We start from the raw sequence: 19,756 nt of genomic DNA, 5'->3' as shown, positions 1-19,756 counted from the left end.
AAATAGGATAATCACACCCACAAGGTGTGGAAGCACACATATGCTAATTTGAAAACGCAGCACTCAGATGTGCTATAAAAGGTGAGTTCACCTGTATTCATCAAAAATAGGAGCTAGAAGAAGAGTGAGAATGAGAGGGGGAGCTCAAAAAGGGAGAAGAATAAGGTAGAGGAAGAGGAGGTAGAGGAAGAGGTACAGAAGGATTTGAAGAGTTGATAGAACCTGAACACAGAAAACGCCCAAATTTGACTCAAGAAATCTGTGCAACACTTATTGACCATGGACTGACACTTATTGAAGCTGGACAAAGAGTTCAACAATATCTCAGCAGAAATACTGTATTTCTTGAATTGAAATAAATACTTGAAATATTCAGTCTGCAGCATCAGTGTTGTTCAGTGCTTGATATGTTTATAGTAGGCCTATTTGTGTACATTCTCCCTATATCTCAAACTAATCATGAAGAATGTTGTGGGTTTGTCAGTATTTTGTTTTGTCATCGAAATGATCCCTTACAAAACAATGTCTGCCCTAAAATCTAGCACATGCTATTTCCTAAAATTAGTTTTTTTTACAAATGCGTTTTCTATTTATCACAGCAGTGTGAAACTGTCTGCAATGCTCTGGGTGCTCTGGTTTCCCCCGAAAGTCCAAAAAAACAAAAACAAACATGTGGTACAGTTGAACTGAGTAAGCTAAATTGACTGTAGTGTATGTGTGAATGAGAGTGTATGGGTGTTTCCCAGTGACGGGTTGTGGCTGGAAGCGCATCCGCTGTGTAAAACATATGCTGTATAAATTGGCGGTTCAATCCGCTGTGGTGACCACAGATTACTAAAGGGACTAAGCTGAAGAGAAAATAATGAATGAATGTCACTTTAAGCTGAATACTAGTCTCTTGAATTCAGTCAAATATTATGTACTGTCATCATGGCAAATATAAAATAAAATATTAGTTATTAGAAATGAGTTATTAAAACTATTATGTTTAGAAATGTGCTAAAAAAATCTTCTCTCCGTTAAAAAAGAATTTGAAGAAAAAAATCTACAGGAGGGCTAATAATTCAGTTTTCAACTGTATCATACATTAAATCACTGGCTGTATCAAAACAGAATAAAATAAATCAATTTAATTAATGCAAAACCTCTTTATATAATGTCAATATACAAGTCATTGGTTATATGCCACAATACTGAAAATAGTCAGCAAAGTTTGCTGACATCAGCATAACAGAGTCAGTGCTTAAATGATTAAAAAATGAGAAATAAAACAGAACTGACAGCAAATTCACCTTTATTCAGCTCATAATCAGAGGCTCCAGGGAAAGATTAGCAGTATTTAGGAGCCATTATCTGGATGAGAGACCATTTAAAGGGATAGTTCCGGCCTGATCTCATAAGAAAACGTAAGTATTTTACGTTTTGCCAGTTTAGTGGCTAATTCGTACAAGTTCAGTCATATGAAATTTTATGATTTTAAAAAGCACCTAACCCCACCCCTAAACCCAAACGTCATTGGGTGAAGAGCAAATCGTACTAAATTGTATGAATTAGATCGTACAAATTCCTACGAATTAGCCACTAAATCAAAAAGATTAAATTAACGAATTACGAATTGCCTTGAGATTGTGTTGGATAGTTCACCCAAAAATGAAAATTCTGTGATCATTTTCTTCTGTTGAAAGGAAGATGTACTGAAGAATATTGCAAACCCATGACCATTGACATCCATAGTAGAAAAAACAAATACTGTAAAAGTCAATGGCTATATTATTTAAAATATCTTCTTTTGTCTTCAACAAGAAACAAACTCAAACTAGTTTTGAACTAGTCTGAAATGAATAAATAATGACAAACTTTTCATTTTTGGATGTACAATCAACTTTATTCATTCAGAAAAAAAGTTCAAATTGCCTCTTTAATGCTGATACTTGATATCGATGGAAGCATCATCTGAAGAAGATGTGTTGTTTCTTTAGAGATTAAGAGGATGACGATTAAATAAATCCACCATGAAAGAGTTGAACAACCTCAACGTCTCCGATTTCACCTGTACTTCAGCCAGTCGCGATGCATTGGGTCAGATATATACGATAAGCAAAACCTGTACATCATTTATTTTAGTTCCTGCATGTTGTATTGTGTGGCTCCAAATCATGAAACAGGTTTTTGTTCCTTGACTTTGAAGATATGATGCAGACATAATTTAAACTGACTTTGTATTAAAATTGATTTAAAATATTCAGACTTTCATTCATCAAGCCTCACTTTATAACCATGATGAAATGTACTAATGCTACCGCTTAAAGGGGCAGTTCACCCAAAACTGAAAATTCTTTATTCTTCATTAAACACTCTTTACTTGTTAACATCTATCAATACTTTTATTATTTATTGTTATTAAAAGGCCCTCCACCACCACCTTACTCCTCCTAGCTCATTTCGTATAGTGGTATGTCTGAGAGTTCCCTCATCCTCGACTTTGTTTCTGAGTAACTTGGGGCTGTTGCTGTCTATGGAGGAAGAGGGAACACTCAGGTTTCATCTTAAAATATCTTAATTTGTGTCCAAAACATTTTTTTGCCAAAAAGAAAAGCAGGCTCATTTTAATCTAGGACAGTCCAAGATTAAAATTAGAAATATAGAAGTCTTCAATTACTTTAGGGTCAGTGTTAGTAATGTACACTTTCACCCACAACACAAACTGAAGAAAGGCCCTCCACCACCACCCTCTACTCCTCCTAGATCATTTCTGATATCAGTAATTCTGAAATCTGAGAACTCCCTCACCCTCAAAGTCCAGAAAAATACCAGAATTTTTGTTCTATGATTTTTGTTATACAATTGAACCACTGACGGCACTTTTGTTCAGTAGTTTCTGAACTTTGTTTCTGAGCAACTTGGGGCTGTTGCTGTCCATGGAGGATGAGGAAGCACTCTGATTTCATCTAAAAATATCTTCATTTGAGTTCAGGTGATTTTTTTCACCAATTAAAAAGAGCATGCTCGTTTTAGCCTAGAGTTGTCCAAAAATAAAATTAGAAATATAAAAGTCTACAATTACTTTAGGAGTCAGTGTTAGTAATGTACACTTACAGTCACAACACAAACTGAAGAAAAAAAGGCCCTCCACCACCCTCTACTCCTTCTAGATCGTTTCTGATATCAGTAACTCTAAAATCTGAGAACTCCCTCACCCTCAAAGTCCAGAAAAATACCAAAAAAAAGATTTTCTGGTAGTTTCTGGACTTTTGTTTCTGAGCAACTTGGGGCTGTTGCTGTAAATGGAGGATGAGGGAGTTCTCTGATTTCATCTAAAATTTTCAGTTGTGTTCAGGGTATTTTAGCCAATAAATAATAAAATATCTGCTCATTTTAGCCTAGGGCTGTCCTAAAATCTATATTTTTTTAACCTTCTGCTTATCATAGAAACCTGACCCAATGCATTGTACTGGCGCTGGTGTTTCTTGATCATCATTATCCTCAAGAGAAACAACTCTTCCTCCTCAATATGCAGTCAGATTTAACCATGCACATCCTTACAGTCCACCACTAGTTTCCATTTCCTACTGCACAGAAGAGGCAGTTTCCTGGGAAAGATGATGATGCTTATCCTGCAAACTTTGGCTCAGGCTCTGGTTCTGGATCAGTTAGATGTGGCTTCTTCTTTTTTCTATTTGCAGTGAAGAAATGGCTTCTTTATGATGTTTGTGTTGGGTTTCATGAGTTTTTTTTATGGAAAACCTTGATTTTTTTTTTCTTTTTTAAGATGAGAGGATTTTTTGTAGAAGACCTTGCTGCTTTCTATGTGAAGTCCATACTGAGGAAAAACAAAAGAGGAAATATTAAATGCAGGTCTGGAGCTTGACTAGTGCATATTAATATAACATGAGAAGTAGCACAATGGAAAAAAAACATGTCTATGAATGGCTTCTTGTAGTCTGTGAATGACTTCTTAAAGCTCCAACAATCATGTTTATGAGAGTTTATGAGTGTTTATTACAGAAGTAACATCAACGTGTGGATGTCAAATAGACTTCAAGGTTTTGACATCAAATCATTCAGCATTTTGGAAATGCTTTTTTTAATCTCAAAACCGATTAATAAACCGCATATCTGACACTGGCCGATCATCAGCGTTGTGTGTCTAGTAAATGTAGTTTCCTTCAGGCTGAGTTGTGTTTTACCTTTATCTGCATTGAGTCTTGTCTTCATTCAAGTGTCACTTCATCCAGTCATGTTGTAACAACTCATCAAGTGTCAGGCTTTGTCTCAGACACTTATCGATCAGGTCACTGCAGTCTGTACAAGGAGAAAGAGGGTTAATACACTGCTTATAAGATCACATCTTTCTTATAAGACTGTATCATATACACTAAAGCTGACATTTATCAAGATACCTTCTGAAATTTGTATTACCATACCATTAATAGTGCAGTATTTGCCAAGATATGAGTAAATCTTCAAAATGTGCATAAAAAATGAAGGTTTAACTTAAAAAATAAAGTTTAAATATTTTAATGGAAACACAGCTAGTGTCTGTTTACTCACCACTGGTTAAGCTGGCTGCAAGTGAAAAACTGCAACTGACTTTAGCAGCGAAGTAAGTCTTCATGTTTCCGGTCACCATGTAAACCAGCAGGCAGCATATAGCCCTGGTGCTGGCCAATTCAGCCCTATCGCAGTCCTGTGCACACACTTTGTAAGCGCAGCCGAAGTCGATCAGCTTGATCTCCAAAGTCATCGTGTTGACCAGGATGTTGCCTAAATGCAGGTCGTTGTGCGCAATGCCTTTGCCAAAGCAATGCTTGACTGCCAGAATGATCTGTCGCAAGAGGCATTTTGCCAAATGTTCGTCCAGCTTGCCACAATTGCGTACATAGTTCCTCAGGTCTTCAGAATGCTTTGGGTACTCCAGGACCATTGAAATGTATCCAGGTTCATTAAACCATTCGTACATTTCGATCACGTATTTGCACAATGGTGGACGCTTCAGCATGAGCATATACTCTACTTCTTTAATCATCGGTTTGGAACAGCCAGGCTAAAGAGAAAAAGAGAACAAGGGTTAGTAGATGCAGATCTGAAGGAAGAATACTTCATGCAAAAATGTTTTAAAATTTTCAGAAAAAGTTCATGCTCTTAAAAAAACGCCTCTCAGGCATTCTGTTTGAGTGGGGAAACAGCAAAATGTGTCAAACTCAGTTCCTGGAGGGCCGCAGCTCCGCACTGTTTAGGTCCAACCCTAATTATACACAACTGATCAGACTAATCCAGTCCTTCAGGCTTGTTTTGAAACCTACAGGTAAGTCTGATGAAGCCAGGTTGGAACTAAACTATGAAGGGCTGTGGCCCTCCAGGTACTGAGTTTGACACCCCTGATCTATATGGTAATCTCTGATTCATTCACTCAGGGCTTCATTCGTCATATTGACTGTTGCACTTTTGCCCATTCAAAACTATACAAATGACATGTCTTGTGTATTCAATAGTCTTTGAATAACAGCAAGGGTTCACAGGTTTAACTTAGGCTGCATAATGTAATGTTTCAGCATTGATATCACAGTGTGCACATCCGCAATAGTCACACTGCAGTATATGCAATGTTGAGTCTGGATTGATTATTCAAATGCTGTAACTAAATATTAATGGACTCCTCAGAAAACCCTCCAAAAAAAATCTACTTGATGTATGTTTTGCTCTATTCCGCTTATTTATGCTCGCATATTGTTTTTTATTGTATTTGATGCATGATTCACTCCCTTACAGAATCATCACGATCAGGCTAAATATATAAATTACTTACAAATAGAGCTATTGAAGCCATCTGGTGAAACTGTAAATATTGTCGCAATAAATATTTATAAAAAGCAAAACAATTTTCCAATATCATGCAACCCTAGTTCAACTGTAAACAAACAAAGCTCCATGAACACTTTTGTGCAGCAAAATACTGTAAAATGGCTTTGTTTGCGTTTGTCTTCTGCATCAGATCAGGGTGTGTGTTTACTGCGGTCAATACAACTCTTGCCTGTTGCTCTGCTGACTCTAATAGTAGTAATATACATACTGAGTGTAGTATTGACTATAGTAAACATGCATATTGATCTGATGCCAACAAAGACATTTTATTTATTTTTTAGTGTACAAAGGTGTTCTTGAAACGTCGTTTGATTACAGTTGTACCACTGGAGACACATGAACTGTTTTGACAATGTTTCTGGTATTTTTCCACATGGACATTTTAGGTCCCTTGTTGTCTATGGAGGACGAGGGAGCTCTCAGATTTCATTTAAAAAATCTTCATTTGTGTTCTGAAGATGAACGGATGTTTCGGGGATCAGTGATTACATGATTACAGTAGCGTAGCAATAGATGAACAACAGCAAAATGACTTTCTTCAACTAGATCATGAGTGAAATTTTCATACAGGTTCAAATGACTGGAATGCACAACAGTAAATGTGTTCAAACCATTAAAGAAGTGATTGAGTGATTTATTTTTTCCAACTTACCACGTAACGGTCATTCTCAATCTGTTTGATGGCAACCTGCAAGGAGAAAATACAATTATAATTTTTCCACCATATTCTTCAGTCTCAAATTGATTTAATTTGAGCAACACAGCTGCTCAATTAGACAATTAACAAAGAGAGCAACATGTATAGTATAAGACGAGATATTACCTCCTTGTTGTCAGATTTACGGAGCGCTTTGCGTACTGTGCCAAAGGCCCCGCTTCCCAGAATATCTCCCAGCTCATAGAAACTTGCCAAAGATCCTGAAAAAAAGAAGAGGTTGTTTAAGTGCTTTCAGGTCTCTCATACTGATATTATCTTACATTAACAAATATACGTTGTATTAGCATATATTATAATACTGACTCTGATTGTCATAGGCTCTTGACGCCAAGATCTGGGGCCTAGATGGTCTAGGGACAGGCTTTGGAACTGGATGAGGTTTATCAGTGTTGTGGATCCCAGATGGTCCAGGGACAGGCTCTTCATCCGGATCTGGCTCTTGACCTGGATCTGGCTCTTCAACCGGGTCTGGCTCTTTACCCAGGTCTGGCTCTTTATCTGGATCTGGCTCTCGGTCTGGATCTGGCTCTTCACCTGGACTTGACTCTTCATCCGAATCTGGCTCTTCATCCGGATCTGGCTCTTCATCTGGATCTGGCTTTTGATCTGGATCTGGCTCTTCATCCGGATCTGGCTCTTCATCCGGATCTGGCTCTTCATCTGGATCTGGCTTTTGATCTGGATCTGGCTCTCGATCTGGATCTGGCTCTTCACCCGGGTCTGGCTCTCGATCTGGATCTTCACCCGGATTTGGCACTTCACCCGGATCTGGCTCTCGGTCTGGATCTGGCTCTTCACCCGGGTCTGGCTCTCGATCTGGATCTTCACCTGGATCTCGCGCTTCACCCGGATCTGGCTCTTCACCAGGATCTGACTCTGGATCTGATTCAGGCTCTTGATCTGGCTCTGGATCTTCATCATATTCTTGATCTGGCTCTTGATCTGGACCGCGCTCTTGATCTGAATCAGGCTCTGAAACCAGATCAGGCTCTTGATCAGGGTCTGGATCTTCATCATACTCTTGAACTGGCTCATGATCTGGATTGTGCTCTGAATCAGGATCAGGCGCTCGATCTGGATCTGGCTCTTGATCTGGACCCGGCTCTTGATCTGGATTGTGCTCTGAATCAGGATCAAGCTCTCGATCTGGCTCTTGATCTGGATCAGAATCAGGGTCCACTTTGTTTCGTCTTCTGCGGAGGAAAGGCTTCTTCATGACCTTCCACACCCTCCTGAAGAAAGCATGGATTTTATTCCACCTGCTGCCTTGTGTTTGGATTTCTTAGATGATAAAAAATAAGAAAGAAAACATTAGAAGCATGACAGTCAAATATTGTATAGGCTAATAAATTAGATATAGGCTGAATTGTCTTAAACTGGGACACCTATGGTCGTGTGTTTGCCACTCCTTCATAGACTCATAAATGCCAGTGAAAACATAAGTTATACAAAGCTGTGGTGCTGTGGGATCAAAATCACACATCTCATCATATGTAAGTGGAGCAATCCTGAAATAAAAAGCATCGTCTATGAAAAAACTCTGTTTTTGATTAGTTTTGAGTAACATGATATGAAGTGTTTTGAGATGTGCATTTGCTATTTAATGTTTGACATAATCTCAACTAAAACATGAAGAAAGGGGCGGAGCATAGAGCCTCCTTCGTTAAAAACAGCCAGTAGCGTTTAGTTTTTCTCACAGCTCTGCCAGTAAGAGTGGTTGAGCTCAAGCACATCAAATGAACACCCAATGTAAAAATGAGGGCGGGACATGTCAGATACTAGAAAGCAGTTGATTGATCAGAAAATTTGATGATTTATGCTGAAGTGACAAACTGCAAGCTTTACATGTTTTTATTTTGTAAATGTGAATTTTGTTACTGTTTTGTTCCACACTAGCTTATAGATATCCATAAGTCTAATATACTGATGCTAATGTGTAAAAAATACATTATCCTAATTTCACAGGGCTTTTAAGGAGCATAAATTAATTTCTAGACATAGTGTTATGGGAAAAGTTGCTTCATGTCTATAATAAATGCATTAAAACTATCACATTGTAATGTTTTATCTGACGATGTTCAGTTTTTTTATTCTTTTGAGTGTCCCAAATTATGAAGAAGCGGATTTTCTCAAAATACTTGTACTAAGAGCAGCTAAATGTCTTTTTTGTAGTTGCAGACGGTCTCACCGGTTGTGTTTTCCTCCACACTGTCATCGGGAGGAGACTCATAGGTTGCTGTAGTGTCATCAGAATGCATTGTCCAGTCCTCATCCAGCCAAGGACAGAAGTCGCTGCAGAAGCTGATGATCTCCAAAAGTGAGCCTGGATGACAAAATCAGTCATAATGGTCAATTTTCAAAAACTGAGATTTATGGAAACATTTTACTGGACTCATCATGACACTTTTATGATCATGATATAACACATGTCGTGAATATGAATGAGAGTTTATGTTTATGACTGTCATTAGGTGTCATTTCCTCAGTTATGTCAGTTTAAATAACATTGTTTGAGATTTCTTTGTTACAGCAATCACTTGTGTGCCTTTGTTACAGCTGTAACTTGACATAAACAAATACTGTAACAAATGCACAGCCTGTCTGTCATGACAACTTGACACAACCAAGTAGGCATGGGACGGTAACCGTTTTTAAGGTATACTGCGGTTTGGAAAAGTCAAGGCTTTAAAACGGCAAAATTTTCATCTCAACCTTTCCTACGGTATATGTACGATTTTTTCATTTACGTATTTTAAGACAACAGTGTATCCAGCAGAAAAGATGTCCAAAGTTGTAAAGAAATCAGTTTTTTTTTTAAACTAAGGAAGACATTTGAATTATTTGGCAGGGTTCAACGCTAAGGATTTTTTCTATTGGTCCGATCGGGCAAGTGGTTTAGATTTTTACTTGCCCTGCCAAAATTTTCACTGGCCCCACCAAAAAAAAAGGAACGTTAATAGCTATTTTTTAACCACATATTTTAAATAATGTGTCAAAAATAAAGTCTGTAAATCTAGAATTTCAATACTTAAAAAACAATTGTAAATATAAGTGTTATGCAAACAAAAAGAGCAGTATGGAAAATGTGGAGGCATTTTATTGCAGTTTGAAATTATTTAACAAAAGGTGGCTGACTTGTCAAACTGACGGCAAACTATGCATAACATCACTTCATTATTATTTTGTCGTGTTGTTTCCAAGTAAATGTCTACTTCCAACACGTTAGAGACAGACATTTTCGTTTAGCCTTTTAATTTGATGATGCCGCCATGTTGCTGTTTCTACGCTGTACTGGTTGTTACCAGGTTACAAAAAAAATAGCATGGTCAAATCAATCAGATAAGACGAATCTGAAAGCAATATGTTGTTTACGACATTACAGAGAAGGTAGCATTTAAAGATTTGAAAGCACAAACTTAAAATGCACGCAATTGACAAATAGTCACAGACAAATTAAATGTTAGTGACAAGGCAGAACTGTCCTAATCGGGCCATAATGATCCGGTCTACTGTCCCAAGTGTCTCTCATGCTGGCCCTGGGCCACCGGGCAGTCCTTATTGTTGAGCCCTGTTTGGCCTGACATGTTTACTGCTCCAAAATATTATCAAGGTTTCTCAAAATAAACTATATTGTGTTCAAAGGGGAAAAATTTGTTTTTTACCCAGACATTTTAAAAGAGCATATGTTAGAGCAGTACTCACAATACTGTCAAACTGTGATATTTTTATCCAAGGTTATCATACTGTCAGAATCTTATACCGGCCACTGTCTATTACCAAGGCAACATAACATGTCATAATTTTGTCTTAAGGCCACTGTAATTGTGTCTTAAATTTCATAACAGTGTCGTTCATTTTTCTTGACCTCAACTTCAGTGGAACAAATTTAATTTATAATTTAAAATCCATTAAATAATGACGCTGTTATAAAATTATTCAACAACACACTGACACTTGTAATGAGAACTTGTAACGACAAATTCATCTGGTTCCACTAAAAAAAGTGATCAGAAAAATATTCATGACACACTTTTAAGGGCCTCATGACAGTCATGTTTATGACGGATTTATGACATGTTGTGTTGTCTTGGTAATGTCAGGTTGTCTTGACAAAAACATCTCAAACAGTGTCAACTTTGCATTTAAAACGACACAACAGAGTGAATGAGTTTTTAATTTAAAATCACATTATTTCTCATTTTGTTTCATATATAATGTGTCTAATTTCATTTATACATCTATTTTAATCCTCCGATACACTCATATAAAGTACCTTTTTGCCCAGTTTTTAAAATGGTTTAAATCTAAAAAAGCTTACTGCAGAAGCTGATGGTCTCCAAAGATGGTCGTGGATAACAAAATCAGTCATAATGCTCAGAAAATGAAAAATGTTCATAAAATATCTTCATGGAAAATGATAAACTTTACTTAATAGTCTAATGACTGTTGGCATGGAAGAAAAATCCATATTTTTGACTCATATAAGTGTCATTTTGGCTATTTCTACACATTTACCACAGAAACATTAATGTAGGTGGTTCACAGGGACTTTACACAGGCGTAATTTATTTTATACAATAAAACAGATATTACATGGCCCCCAGCTGCCCATTGAGGACAATTTACCTTACAAAACAACGTTTTCTCTTGTCAAAGTCTGTGTAAACCCATTATTGATAATTTCTCATTTTTGTTTAATAATGTTTTTGTCTTTTTTCAAGCTTAAGTCTTTTCCCAGAGATGGGTTGCGGCTGGAAGGGTATCCGCTGCGTACAAACTTGCTGGATAAGTTGGCGGGTCATTCTGCTGTGGCGACCCCGGATTAATAAAGGGACTAAGCCGACTAGACAATTAAATGAATTAAAGCTTATGTCTAGTGGCTGCTGACGGACTCACCGGTTGTGTTTTTCTCCACATTATTATCAGTAGCGGGTTCACCGGCATCTGAAACCACAGTCCAGTCCTCCTCGTCCAGCCAGGGACAGAAGTTACTGCAGAAGCTGATGGTCTCCAAAAATGACCCTAAAAAACAAAATCAGTCATGAGGGTCAGTTTTCAGAAACTTTCTGAACTATTCAAAATAAAATATCTTGATGGGAAATGATATGATATAAAATGTTATCTGCATTTTCTAATAGGACACATCCTGTGCGTTTTAAAATAGTATTGGATGCGGATTCATTGTTTTGGCTAAGCCCAGTGAAAAACAACTCTCACTTTTTGACAATTTACCTCACAGGACAACTGTTTCTAATCCCAAAGTCTATTTAAAACCCATTATTGATCATTTCTCATTATTGTTTCATGTAATGTGTCTTTTTTCATTTATACATTTATTTTAATGCCTCAAAAATTTGCATATATCTCTATCCTTGGTTTTTAAATGATTTTAACAGATTATAAATGTTGAGTGTTTGCTGTTAATCTCACCGGTTGCATTTCCCTCCACTTTATTAGCAGTAGAGGGCTTGTGAAGTGCTGTAGCGGCCTCTGAAACCACAGTCCCGTCCACCTGGTCAATCCAGGGACAGAAGTCGTCGCAAAAGCCGTTTGTGTCCTGCCACAAACCCGTCTCTGCTTTCTCCATTCCACTACTCGCAGATGCTGTTACTGCCATCGCGTGGTCAAATACAGACATCGTGTTTTTACTCATAAAGTGTTGTAGTTCACTCATCGAGTGTTTTAAGTCGACAGATAATTTGTAAATCGGTAAATTCATCGAAACTCTGTAAACGCGCTCAAATGACAATCCTTTCACTAGCTTGATAATCACTGAACTGAAGATCGGTTTGCCGAGTGGCGTCACTTATGGAACATTAGAAATGGCGTCTCTAGGCGCGTTTATTTTCAAAATACATCCATTTGAATTAAATAAAGCTGACTAATAAAGGCGAACACACAGCAAATTGACAATAATGAGGTAAAAATCATAATTAATAGTTCACTAATTGTATGAATTGCATTGAACTGTGATCAAATTATTGCTTGTTAATTAGAAAACTAGGTTCTTAGTGCTGGGATGTGTGTTACATACACGTACGTGTTTTATAAATACACCAGTGTCAATGAAGAGGTTTATAGCATTCAAATAAACCATAGTTTTTATTTATTTTTCATCTTAAAAATCTCTAAAATTCTTAATTTAATATACAAGGTTTTTGGATGTTGGTTTGTATTTTACAAATAAAATGCCGCCATCTGAGGAGGAAAAAAGTTGCAATTTCCACATATATCCAGCAGGGGTCCTCAGACACCTATTCATTTCAGTTTATATTTCTTGACGCTTTAGAAATTATTTCCTTAAACTGATGATCTATATTCACCAGATGGACTTTATCATTCTACAAATACATTAAAATTCAGCTTTTTGTACTTTTGGTTGTTGTTGTTTTTACATTTTTACTATTTTTATTATTGTATTTTTGTTGATTTTGCTTTAGTATTAGTTAGTCCTTCATTTTTGAACATTTTTCAGATTTTTATTAGATTTGTTTTTGCCAATTTTTATAAAAATGTTCTCTATTGCAGTCATACTAGTGTGTTTGTGCCTGTGCGCAGAAATCTAAGACATTCCAGAATTATAATGGGTTTCACATTTCTTTTTGGATACAATAATCTTAAAAAATTCTCATTCGTTTTCAATGTGGGGTCAGGTTGACGGTGATTTAAAAAAAAAATTTACACACCTTTAAAACAACCAAATCAACTTCAGTTTTTATGTGTTTGAAGATTTTATTAGGGTAGTTGGAGAGCTTCATGCTCCTAAGATAAAGGGAACATTTACAGTATATAAAAATAGGAAGCTCTGACCCTGTGGGCCAATTAAGGGTTAATAAATATATAGACATATAACATATTGTGCTATGTTAACTTAAAATGTGGAGTTAAGTACTGAGGACATATACTTTATAATCTAAACTGAATTTAAATCCAGCAAGTGTTACAACAAACCCTCTGTCTGTTACAACTAGCCCTGCAGATGGAGTAAATAATCACATTTTTACTCTAAACACCTTTTGATCAATATGATAACATCAACTTTAAACATATTTGATCAGCAATCTGTCTTTCAATGACTTTCAAATTCAAACGTATTCATGAGATGTGAAGTTGATCTGAAATGTTGTAGAATTGACACACAAAACGGATTATAATTTAATAACTTTTTATTTATTTAATTTCACTATATATTTAAAGTATTTGTAGTCAGACAGCTCCAACTCATATAACAATAATAACAATAATAACTCATTATAACAATAACACAACTCATATATTTCAAAATACTTGATTTCTTTCACCTGAAGAGGAAACAGACGAATCACAATATTTATAATGCATCACCATAAAACATATGTTGAATAGGTTGGAAGTTCATTCCACTGTGGCGACCCATGATTAATAAAGGGACTAAGCTGAAAAAATGAATGAATGACTCTGATGGTAAACATTAATTAATTGTTGTTTTTTTTTAATCAGACTTGACAAAAACAGTCTGCAGAAACACTTTCATTGACATTCAACAGAACACAAATGAGAGAAAACATGGGAAGCATAACATGCGCACACACACACACACACACATATATACATATATATATATATATATATATATATATATATATATATATATATATATATATATATACATATATATATACACACACACACACACTCACCAGCCACTCTATTACACCCATCCAACTGTTCGTTAAAGCAAATTTCTAATCAGCCAATCGCATGGCAGCAAGTCAATGTCAGACATGGTCAAGACAATCTTCTGCAATTCAAATTGAGCAATGTGAATGAACGTGGCATGGTTGTTGGTGCCAGATGGGCTGGTCTGAGTATTTCAGAAACTGCTAATCTACTGGGATTTTCAAGCACAACCGTCTTTAGGGTTTACAGAGAATGGTCCAAAAACAAGAAAATATCCAGTGAGCCTCAATTCCGTATGCGGAAATGCCTTGTTGATGACAGAGGTCAGAGGAGAATGGCCAGACTGGTTCCAGCTGATCGAAGAGCAACAGTAACTCAAATAAGCACTCGTTATAAGTGAGGTCTGCAGAAGAGCATCTCTGAACGCACAGCATGTCCAACCTTGAGGCGGATGGGCTACAGCAGCAGAAGACCACACCGGGTGCCACTCCTGTCAGCTAAGAACAGGAAACTGAGGCTACAATTCACACAGGCTCACCAAAACTGGACTATAGAAGATTGGAGAAACATTGCCTGGTCTGATGAGTTTCCATTTCTGCTTTGACATTTAGACAGTAGGGTCAGAACTAGGCGTCAACAACATAAAAAACATGGATCCATTCAGCCTTGTATCAATAGTTCAGGCTGATAGTGGTGTAATGGTGTGGGGGATATTTTCTTGGCACACTTGGGTCCATTAGTACCAATTGAACATCATGTCAACAACACCACTGCCTACCTGAGTATTGTTGCTGACCATGTCCATCCCTTTATGACCACAGTGTACTCTGATGGCTACTTCCAGCAGGATAACGCTCCATGTAGTGAACCGTGAACCATCTCAGACTGGTTTCTTGAGCATGACAAAGAGTTCACTGTTTCAAATGGCCTCTACGATCACCAGAGCTCAATCCAATAGAGCACATTTGGGATGTGATGGAACAGGAGATTCACCTCAATGGATGTGCAGCCGGAAAATTAAAACACTTTTTTTTTTAAAACACTACACACAATGCTCTACCTAAAGCACAAAAATCTATCAGGAAGCTACTTGTTTTCCTTTTCCAAACACAACCAATCAAAATGCAACACTTATTCACTAGCTCACACACACTGCTCAAATGTGCAAACACTAATTTCTTAACTGATCACTAACCAATCACGGCCTTACTATAATATAGGCCTATACACATGTCAAAGGTGACACGACACTGGGCTGTTCTGTATTTATTTCTTTGTTTATTTATTGACCCTGCTAATCCAGCGTGTACATTTTTTCTATGGTTGCATCTGAATTTTAGTTTCTGTGATAGGCATAACGTATTTTTCTCAATTAATTGGTTTAGACTATTTTAGCCTGTAATTTAAATCTTCTCTCTGTGTGTGTTTGTGTACTGCGTGTATAGAAGGTTTGAATGAATTTATGCTCTTACCGAATATTTACAGCTGTATTTGTATAAATAAAAAAATTATGACAGATTGTGGTGTGTTTTATCATATATACAGAATAAATTAGATTATGTATTCTTGTAAAAATGGTGATGCAATATGGATTGGTTTAATGTTAAAAATGTTGTTTAAGCGTTAATTTCAACGTTAAATCATTTAGATTCTACATTAGGTAGACAAACCAATTAGGTTGATTATATGTTGAAAATGTGTGGATTCTTCATTGTTCCAATTGACTGTAAATCAACATCGTTTCAACTTCAGGTAGACAAACAAATTAGATTGATTGTATGTTGAAAATGTGTGTGTGTGTGTGTGTGTTTGGGGCGTGTTGTGAGGCGGCAGGCCAGAGTCATGGTGGCAAGCCAGATTGATCGTCAGGCCACCAGGAAATGTCCCGGTGCTCTCTATGGCCAGTCTGCCCCTCTACAAAAGTATTACACATATGCCATGTATATTTATTTATTTTTTTAGAGATATTACTAAAGTCTGACCATATTCTAATTATGTTCTTCTTTTTTAAAGTCAAAATAGTAAGAAAAAATATAATAAAACCTGAACACAATACAAAAGAATCCATATTGTCAGGAAAAGACAAAGCCTTCATTGAGGGAAGGGAAATTAACCCGTTTAAAGGTAAGATGTGCTTTACGCTGAGTATTTTCACTTTCCCACATCTTAGCTATATATTGTGCAAACAACTTCAGTCAAACGGGTAAAAATGTCAATATTTTTCTCATTTGAGTTACAGATGATGTTCTTAACGCAGCAACACACCTAAAACACACAATTGGCAAAACAGTTAGTTTCATGCTCAAAATCACACATTGTAAACTAAACCGCTAAACTGCTTTTCAACATACAATAATAAACTAACACAATACACCATGTCTAACAAAACACTGCAAACATGTTTCAAAAAGAAATTATTGTTCAAAACACTAACACATGTTTTCTTCCTACAGAAACATTCAGTCAATCAGAACACGCTGACAATAAAAACACTAGCATCAGCTAAAATTACAGAAACTGCATTAAACTGCAAACTGCATCAGCTCTGCTCTTATATTTGAAGCCTCTCTACAGTTTTGTTTCGTTGGGTTTATTAAATGCAGGCATTTTCTTTGCCATTTTCTTTCTGCAAAAATTCAATACAAAAGTGAAGAAAAAATTTGCTTTATAATATTTACAGTTTATGTAAACAAAAATACAGACACAGAATTGCTACAGTACAGACTTTATTTGCAAAAGCACATCACTGCAAGATATACAAGAAGAAAAAGCACCGCGATTACAATAAAAAACCCAAAGTAATCTTTTATTCTGCCCGGTCTTCTGCATTTTGCCACATGTTCTCATCCACATTACACTTGATCTTCTGTGGCCCGACACGGTAACTGTGGCCCTTTGGGCTGCAATGTTTCTCCCACGGCGACATCCCCAGCCTCGTCAACATAGATAGTTCAATGTGATACTTGACTGGCCTCCAACTTCATGACTTTCTAAAAGTAATTAGACACATTGTGTGCAAATGCTGTACTGTACTGTATATCTACTGTATGTACTAATGAACTGCAGGTTTATAGAGTAATTTACTGCAAAACACACTGTGTATAGTCAAGTATTGACTGTATTGCATAACCTTACCTGAACGCATTGGTGACGGAGTTGTGATGCACTCACTGTTCCTTTCAAAGACCTCAAGAGTCCTCTTTTAGAACATATGATCATGTGTTTGGGAAAAACTCAACACATAAGTGTGGTTTCTAGATGGGAATCAGCTGTAATGTATATGTATGTATATATATATATATATATATATATATATATATATATATATATATACAGGAAAGGAGGCAGGGAGGGGTTTTGTGCTCGTGCATGTTGCGCTCAGTTTCACGTTCATTCGGATGTACAAAAGAATATGCGTGGGATTCGGCGTACGCAGTGTTTCATGTATCTGAATTTTTTTTTGTGCGTACGCAATGTTTTAGAATGATTTCCACGCAAGTCTTTGTACAAGAGGCCCCAGAACTTGTGGATGTTAATAAATAAGTGCTTAACCATAGAATTGGACTGAGAAGACTTATTTGAAATGGTGTTAGAAGTTGTGGAAAGATAGAAGATGGCGAAATTTAGTCCACCCCAGAACTTCATCTTCGACAGGCCTCGAGAGTGGGCTGCATGGCGACAACGCTTCACAAGGTACAGGATAGCCACGAAGCTAAAAGAATCTGGTGAGGTGCAAGTGAGTACCCTCATCTTTGCCATGAGACCAGAGGCAGAAAATGTCTTCAACTTGTTCACGTTTGTAAGAGACGAACAGAAAAATGACTTTGCTATAGTTCTGGATAAGTACAACAAATACTTCATCCTGAAAAGAATATAATCCACGAAAGGGCATGTTTTTACCAACGAGTACGAAGGCCGGGGGAAAAGGCGGAAATGTTTATATGTGCACTCTATGAGTTAGCAGAGAGTTGTGACTTTGGACCACAGAAAACGGAAAACATCAGAGATAAGCTTGTTGTCGGCATCAGAGATAAGGAGCTGTCAAGGAGGTTACAGTTAATGACCGACCTTACATTAGATACAGCCGTACTGATGGTGAGACAGGCGGAAGACATAGCTCAGCAGGTGAGCCAATAGGAGGAAGGGGCATCGAGCAGTGTTCAAGAGGTTTTACATAGACGACCTGAAAAACAGAGGTACTGGGATGAAAAGAGACCGGTAAGAGGAAGGAACGACAGAAAGTTCAGTGCAATAAATGCGGAAAGTGTGGGAAAATGAAACAAGGAGACAGAGTGAAATATCCCGCAGCAGAATCGGAGTGTAGAAAGTGTAAAAAGAAGGGACACTGGGAACGCATGTGTTTCGCAAGAGCCGTAAACGAGATTAGAAATGAGACACATGTACAGCCGGATGATGAGGATGATACATATTACCTGGGTACGGTAAATAAAACCGGGATGGAGGATATGGAGAACTGGGGCCTCATGTACAAAGACTTGCGTGGAAATCATACTAAAATATTGCGTACGCACAAAGCTGTAAATGTGCGTACGCAGAAAAAAATTCAGATGTATGAAACACTGCATACGCCAAATCTCACGCATATTCTTTTGCACATCCGAATGAAGATGAAACTGAGCGCAACATGCACAAGCACAAAACCCCTCCCTGCCTCCTCCCCCATATGAGTATGCAAATGACTCTACTTTGGCAAAACCCAACGAAAAAGCAAAGGCAAAAGCAAACAAAAAGAGAAACTTTGAACAGAATGTGAATTGGAGGTGCTGCTTTCGGAGGTAGACCAGAGAAAAGCGGTGTTATTTGCAAATTTGTCCTCCGGAATTAACAACAAAAGAAAAAAATAGAGTGGGAGAGTTTAGCTGATGCGGTTAACACAGTTGTGTCTGAACATCGCACTGAGTGAATTAAAAAGAAATAGTGTGATTTATAGGTGAAAAATGTTACAGTATCCTTAACAGTCTCAGTGGCGCAGCTCGAAAAACGTCTGTCATTATGTTTTGACACGTTCAAACATGAACTCGGTTCGAATACAGCGTCTGATAAACTCTTTCTTCTTTTCCCCCCCACTACATATCAGATTTTGCCAACTATTTATCATGAGAAAGACAATTAGGAATCATTAATAAGTTTGTGCATCATATTTTATTTGCACATTTATTGAATGGAAATGTTTCTGATTCACGCATGCAAATTTATCTTCAGATAGTGTCTTTATAGCAATGTGCGTGCAGTAGATGGCTCAGATTACATTGGGAAAACAGGCGACCGCTGCAAATTTTGCTTTAATGTTTAGCTGGTCAACTGTCTGGTACGGAAACCTTATATACCTGCTAGATGAACCTGTCTCATGCAGCTGCCATTGCAAGGCTCAAAGACACTTTGTAGAGAGGAATTTAACACAACTGCCTCTAGGATTCGCCAATGGAAATAAAACAGACACGCACAAAAAATGTGCGTACGCCAGCCATAAAGCTGCCGTGAAGCTGCGCACATTCC

At 37.2% G+C, this 19,756-nt stretch overlaps 1 protein-coding gene across 2 annotated transcripts; it reads right to left on the bottom strand.

The window, feature by feature from the left end:
* Positions 1 to 1,899: 1,899 nt before the first annotated feature.
* Positions 1,900 to 19,083, bottom strand: LOC141380224 (uncharacterized). Of its 2 annotated transcripts, XM_087304624.1 has the most exons (10): positions 18,891 to 19,083; positions 12,011 to 12,921; positions 11,477 to 11,602; positions 8,769 to 8,903; positions 6,884 to 7,861; positions 6,686 to 6,780; positions 6,515 to 6,550; positions 4,552 to 5,044; positions 4,188 to 4,302; positions 1,900 to 3,820 (listed from the first exon to the last, which is right to left on the bottom strand). In XM_087304624.1, exons 2-9 carry the CDS (start codon positions 12,297 to 12,299, stop codon positions 4,223 to 4,225), a joined length of 2,232 nt encoding a protein of 743 aa, XP_087160750.1. In that variant the 5' UTR covers positions 12,300 to 12,921; positions 18,891 to 19,083; the 3' UTR covers positions 1,900 to 3,820; positions 4,188 to 4,222. The 2 variants fall into 2 exon arrangements, with proteins under 2 accessions (XP_087160750.1, XP_087160751.1); XM_087304625.1 differs by lacking the exons at positions 8,769 to 8,903; positions 11,477 to 11,602; positions 18,891 to 19,083 and having other exon boundaries at positions 12,011 to 12,355.
* Between the last annotated feature and the right edge of the window lie 673 nt (positions 19,084 to 19,756).

This window comes from Danio rerio, chromosome 22 (genome assembly GCF_052040795.2).
Source record: "Danio rerio strain M-AB ecotype USA chromosome 22, GRCz13ab, whole genome shotgun sequence".
Lineage (NCBI taxonomy): Eukaryota > Metazoa > Chordata > Actinopteri > Cypriniformes > Danionidae > Danio > Danio rerio.
Note: the sequence above shows the minus strand (reverse complement) of the source record. Positions and strands in the feature narration are given on the sequence as shown.

Bases quoted from the DNA above. Each gene is read 5' to 3' on its own strand.
- LOC141380224 (XM_087304624.1), bottom strand. From the start codon at position 12,299: ATGAATTTACCGATTTACAAATTATCTGTCGACTTAAAACACTCGATG. The intron at 6,781-6,883 runs GTCAGTATTATA...TCTTTTTTTCAG, and splicing joins AAGAGCCTATGACAATCAGA to GATCTTTGGCAAGTTTCTAT. The intron at 6,551-6,685 runs GTAATATCTCGT...TTCTCCTTGCAG, and splicing joins GTAAATCTGACAACAAGGAG to GTTGCCATCAAACAGATTGA.